Source organism: Bombina bombina, chromosome 6, assembly GCF_027579735.1.
Source record: "Bombina bombina isolate aBomBom1 chromosome 6, aBomBom1.pri, whole genome shotgun sequence".
NCBI classification, from domain to species: domain Eukaryota; kingdom Metazoa; phylum Chordata; class Amphibia; order Anura; family Bombinatoridae; genus Bombina; species Bombina bombina.
Genome location: NC_069504.1, coordinates 583,637,897 through 583,643,896, shown reverse-complemented (window position 1 = coordinate 583,643,896; position 6,000 = coordinate 583,637,897). Strand labels below are relative to the sequence as shown.

Below are 6,000 nucleotides of genomic sequence, written 5' to 3'. Positions count from 1 at the left end.
AATATTGATAAAGTTGTAACCAGAGCTGCCCTCTGGATTTAGTTATGCTAGCAAAAAATGGGTCTTCACAAAACTACATGCAAAAGATTTTAAAACTTGGGCATTTTTAAGTTGTAAACTTTACTACTTGGCCGTCACAAATAAAGATGACATCATTATCTAGTAGTGACATCACAAATCTTCATTAATGTCAATGATTACAACTAGCCTTATTTTATAAGTGTACCATAATAAGCTGTGATAGAATGTCCCTAATATTGTCCTGGTCCTATGCCTCACAGATCAAAGAGTAGCCAAAAAATTCAAGCTTTTAATTATGTCTCTCTCTTAAGCAGGTTCAAATATTTTATTAAGCAAAAGGAAATTAAATTAAAATTTAGAGGGATTAATAAATGTATTTATATTTTTAAAGTTTTGTCTAAAAAAATTATTATGGTTTCATAGATCCCGCTATGAAAATCCTATTGCAGTTTACGGTGTTCCTAAATGCGTGTGTGAATATATATATATATATATATATATATATATATATATATATATATATATATATATATATATATATATATATACCTAAACTCCAAAAGTGCAATACAAAGGGATAGTAAACCTTATTTTCTTGCAATGCTTTTATAGTTACATGGCCCAATGTCCCCTTTCTACCTTGTGCTTTGTTTTGGAAGGTATATTTGCAGATCCACCTCGGGTTACTTTTTTAGAGGCTACACATTCCCTATCTAGAGACTTTTTGCTTTTAAATGCAGACAATAGTACACTGAAACAGATGTCACCTGCCCCATAGCCTGTTGAAATGAACAGAGATTCCTAAAAACAGTGCTTGTGACTCTCTGTTCATTTCAGTATGACATTGCAGCTGGAGAAACCCCACTAATAGGCTATGGAAGTGAGCTGGTGAAATAGCCTATAATAAAGCAACTGAGGGAGTACATAAATATGCCTTCAAAAATGATGCAAAAGGTAGGAAGAGACATCAGGCCATACAATTCTACAATGCTCTAAAAGCATTACACAAAAATATAAGGGTTGCAGTCCCGTTAATAGTGAAGTTGATAGTTATAAGCAAATACCACATTATACATAAGTAGTCAGATTTCAGTTAGCCTTGATTACAGAGACATTGGGGCCTATTTATCAAGCTCCGAACGGAGCTTGTGGGCCTGTGTTTCTGGTGAGTCTTCAGACTCGCCAGAAACAGCAGTTATAAAGCAGCGGTCTAAAGACCGCTGCTCCATAACCCTGTCCGCCTGCTCTGAGCAGGCGGACAGGAATTGCCAGAATTCAACCCGATCGAGTACGATCGGGTTGATTGACACCCCCTGCTGGCGGCCCATTGGCCGCGAGTCTGCAGGGGGCGGCGTTGCACCAGCAGCTCTTGTGAGCTGCTGGTGCAATGCTGAATACAGATTCAGCGAGGTCGTGCGGACCTGATCCGCACGGTCTGATCAGGTCCACAAGACCTTTGATAAATAGGCCCCATTGTTTCTCTTCAATGGTATTTTTTTCTCTTACTCAAGGCAATCTATCTATATTTATATGGATGCACCAATTAGAAAGAAAAAGCACCACCTTCCAATACAAATAGACAAGAGAACTGTGTAATAATGTATTGTGGTTATTCTGAAGAATGAGGTACAGTAACATTGGCCATCCACATGGCTCTACGGTAAGTACAGTAATGCTACTTTCCCAGGCACTATCTTAAGATTATGTTATGACCTTGTATAATGAATCAAAGTGCACCAAATCAATTACAACTGAAGCTAATAATTTACAGTACAGCCCTTGAGCATAAAATAAAAGAATGGTTAAAATGTCATAATATATAGATATACAAAACAAAAGCACAACATTTTCAAATCCATTCACTATATAAGTGTGTTCAGATGAATTGGATAGGTATATTATATACAGCTGAACCGTGAATGTTTTTTTTGCAACATAAAGCAGGTTTTTTCTCTATGCACACATCTATAGGTTACACAATTCCAGTACTGGCATTTTCCAATGTGCCTAAACAAAATTAAAAAACGTAAGTGCAAAAAAAAAAAAAAAAAGATGAAAAAAGACAGAATAAGGCTGCAGAAAGAGGTGTCTTCATTGTCTTCGTATATTTTAGGAATCTATCCCTGAGAGGGGGAATATTTAAGAATAGGATGAGGTGAAATAGAATGCAATTGAATCTTAAGCTGTAGATCAATGCTTGTGTTGTGCAACAATTTGAGTCCTGAGGTGAAGAAAATAGTTTATAGACAATTTTTATCCTTAGTAAATATTGCATTTAATGGACGTGAGACAAACCTGACAGAAATTGTGGGTAATGAGAAGAAACAATCAAATAAGCTTTCTGGGTATAGAAAAGAAAGCCAGACATTGAATTCTGCTGAGACAATCCAAAAGAATTATGAAAATTTGGAGGTAGAAAAATAGAAGAAGTAGTGAATTTTGTTGATCCATAACAGATTGGTCTGTAGAATCCCAGAGATCTAAAATGGACTGATTTATAGAATTCTAGAAACGCTGGCAAGAAAAATTGTGAAATCATACTATAGACATTTGTCTTCATAAAGTTGTGCAGAATCTGTTCAGTAAGATTAAAATAAGCCATTAAACCACTTAAAAATCAAAAGGAAAAAACATGCTATGTGCATGTGTTGATAAGTTCATTTCACAATGTTTGCACAGAGACAAAGTGCTAGTGTCCAGTGCAAGTAGATTTATGGGGAGCTTGCTGGGCTGGAAGCATCGGAGCGGCTGTAGTCACTGACTGACCCATTTCTAGAACTGATGCCTCTTCCCTTGAGCATGCTGGGTTGAAAGTTGGCATGGCGACGGGCATGTTTGGTCAGGTGATCACTTCGCATAAAGCGCTTCTCACAGATAGGACAACTGAATTTCTTCTCTCCTGTGTGTGTTCGATAGTGCCGGGCCAGCTCATCAGACCTGGCAAACTTCTTGTTGCACTCTTCCCAGCTGCATTCAAAAGGTCTCTCCCCTGTTTTAAAAAGAGAAATAAGATATGTTTGTATAGATGTGAATACTAGCTACATCATTAATTTGACCTGCTATAAAAATGCAGTTTTTTTAAATTTTAGTTTAAATATTGGTCACATAAAAATTATTATAATTTTGAAAGATATTAATGTTATAAAGGTTCTGTTTTTTTCTAGACTAGCTTATTCATCTCCACAGTCCATTGAGTTAGCCCTGACATTTGTAGCTTAACCTCTCATCACTTATTTGAACATTGAACATATTTGAGCCATTTCCCACAACAATGTTAAAGGGACAATCTACTCCAAAATTGTTATTGTTTAGAAAGATAGATAATCGCTTTATTACCCATTCCCTGGTTATGCATAACAAACACGGTTAAATTAATATACTTTTATGATTACCATATATCGAAGCCTCTGCAGACTTCCCCCTTATCTCAGTGCTATTACAGACTTGCATTTTAGCCAATTAGTGTTGGTTCCTGTATAACTCCATGGGAGTGATCAGTGCACAATGTTATCTATATGGCACACAAACTAGCAGTCTTGCTGTGAAAAGCTATAAAAATGCACTGAGATAAGAGGTGGTCTGCAGTGGCTTAGAGACAGGCAGACATTTAGAGGTTAAAAGGTTATAAAGTATATTAAACAACAATGTTGGTTGTTCAAAGGTGGGGAATGAGTAGTAAAGGTTTACCTATCTTTTTTAAAAATGAAACATTTTTGAGTAGACCGTCCCTTTAAAGCTATTTTCACACTTTTGCACACAAGAAATGAAATATACATTTTAATATATTTTCATTGTTTTTTTAAAATATTGTATTACTCCAAATGTATACCAGTTTACTATCCCAAAACACTACCATTTGGTATTCTAATCAATACCAACGTTTTGAAAGAAAAATCTTAAAATTGAAGATACAGTTTTATTACTTTTTTTGTCACTTGGTACCGCCTTGTTTGTTTTTTAGAGAAATAAATAGTAATGGAAACAACCAACCATACATTATTAGATTAATTGAAAAATTGCGCAACTTTCCTGAATTTGGATAGCATTACATTTTGACAATCTATAAAATAATCAATAAAATCCACCAATCATAAAAATGCATGCACCAACATATTATTATAAACAATTATTTCATAAAATGTCATACTTTCAACCACTTCTCTAACTAATTAGAATAACCATGAATGACTATTTAACAATTCATATTTTCCACTGTTTAATATACTACATTCCAGGGAAAAAGTGACCCCCATAATCAAATAAGGGGTGTTCCCTTTCATTTAAACAATGGTGCATTTAATCCTTTAGGTGGTACAGGTGGGGAAATAGTTACCATTATAGCCCTAATGTGCCAGGTGGCTAGGGCTGCACATAATCCCCATCAATAAGCACTCTCTCTCACAGCAAACGTGTCTCTGCCGTTGGGCAAGTCTCTACTACATTTGAATGAACATGTGGCCTTATAACCCTTCTCCTTATGCCCTTAGACAAAAAGAAATGTGGGAGACACTGGGGGTTTTCTTCTGCACAGAACGATGATAACACAAGATAACCCCCAGTGTCATATTTCAAGCTGTATACATTAGTTTGTTTGCAACCTAATTAAAGGGACACTCAAGTCAAAATTACACTTTCATGATTCAAGATAGAGCAGGTAATTTTAAACAACTTTCCAATTTACTTCCATTAACAAAATGTGCAGTCTTTTTTTTATATATATTTACACTTTTTGAGACACCAGCTCCTACTGAGCATGTGCAAGAATTAATTTGTGATAGGCTGATGGCTGTCACATGATACAAGGGGTCTGGAAAACATAAATTATGCTTACCACATAATTTCCTTTCCTTCTGTACAGGGAGAGTCCACAGCTGCATTCCTTACTTGTGGTAAATACTGAACCTGGCCACCAGGAGGAGGCAAAGACACCCCATCCAAAGGCTTAAATACCTTTGGATACTACTACTCCAAAATCTTCTGACACTTCTCTGCCAACCTCCTGTGACGAAAGGCAAAGAATGACTGGGGGATAAGGGAAGTGGGGAAGGTATTTAAGCCTTTGGCTGATGTGTCTTTGCCTCCTCTTGGTGGCCAGGTTCAGTATTTCCCACAAGTAAGGAATGCAGCTGTGGACTCTCCCTGTATTAAGAAGGAAATAGACATAACTTTGAAATTGGTCAGGAAAAATCTAATATTCATTTGAAGTTCAGACTAAAGTGCATTGTCTTTTTATCATGTATTTGTTGATTATGCAAATCTGCTTCATTTACTGGTTACATCTCAAAAAATCATTACTTCTAAAAAACGCTTGTTCAATGTCCCCACCATACAGGATACTGCTAGGTTTGTACCTCAAGACAATAAGCTAAACATTACCACTCCCAGTAGTGTGTCTTTTTAATGAGTTTTTGGGATAGTCAAACTTGTTAACTAGCTTGAAGGAGGTTTAGCATATCAGGGAAGTAGAATTACTCAGATTTAACAGCCTTTCCTATGGAATGGATTATTTGGATAATTCTACATATCTATAATCAGATACTTGTTCCTAGCCATGTGGTTTCATTCATTCAATCAATATTATTCTTTTATTATTATTATACTTTATTTATGAAGCGCCAACATATTCCGCAGCGCTGTCAATGGGTACAATTAATTTAAATAAAACAATGATATAAAATTTGTAAGAGACAGGACAAAATTTACAAACACATACAGGAGGAATTGAGGGCCCTATTCCCGTGGGAACTTAGATTCTAGAAGGGTAGGAGGTTGAGAAACAGGAGGTGAGGACTGCAAGATTGAGAATGATGTTAATGCAAAGTAAGATGAGGAAAATGTTGTTAGGCAAGTGAAATTAATTTAATATTGAGTTTGGTGGTAGGCGTCTCTGAAGAAAAAAGTCTTCAGGGAGCATTTAAAGGAAGAAAGATTAGGGCAAAGACTGACAGCACGAGGGAGAGTGTACCAGAGGGTAGATGC

At 36.1% G+C, this 6,000-nt stretch overlaps 1 protein-coding gene across 1 annotated transcript in view; it reads right to left on the bottom strand.

Annotated features, from left to right (window-relative positions):
* Window positions 1–1,614: 1,614 nt before the first annotated feature.
* The window catches only part of KLF13 (KLF transcription factor 13), a 168,122-nt gene continuing 163,736 nt past the window's right edge, over window positions 1,615–6,000 (bottom strand). Inside the window, exon 2 of the mRNA XM_053717559.1 lies at window positions 1,615–3,010. Coding sequence (XP_053573534.1) covers window positions 2,733–3,010 — 278 coding nt within the window. The 3' untranslated portion in view covers window positions 1,615–2,732. The remainder of the gene's footprint in view (window positions 3,011–6,000) is intronic.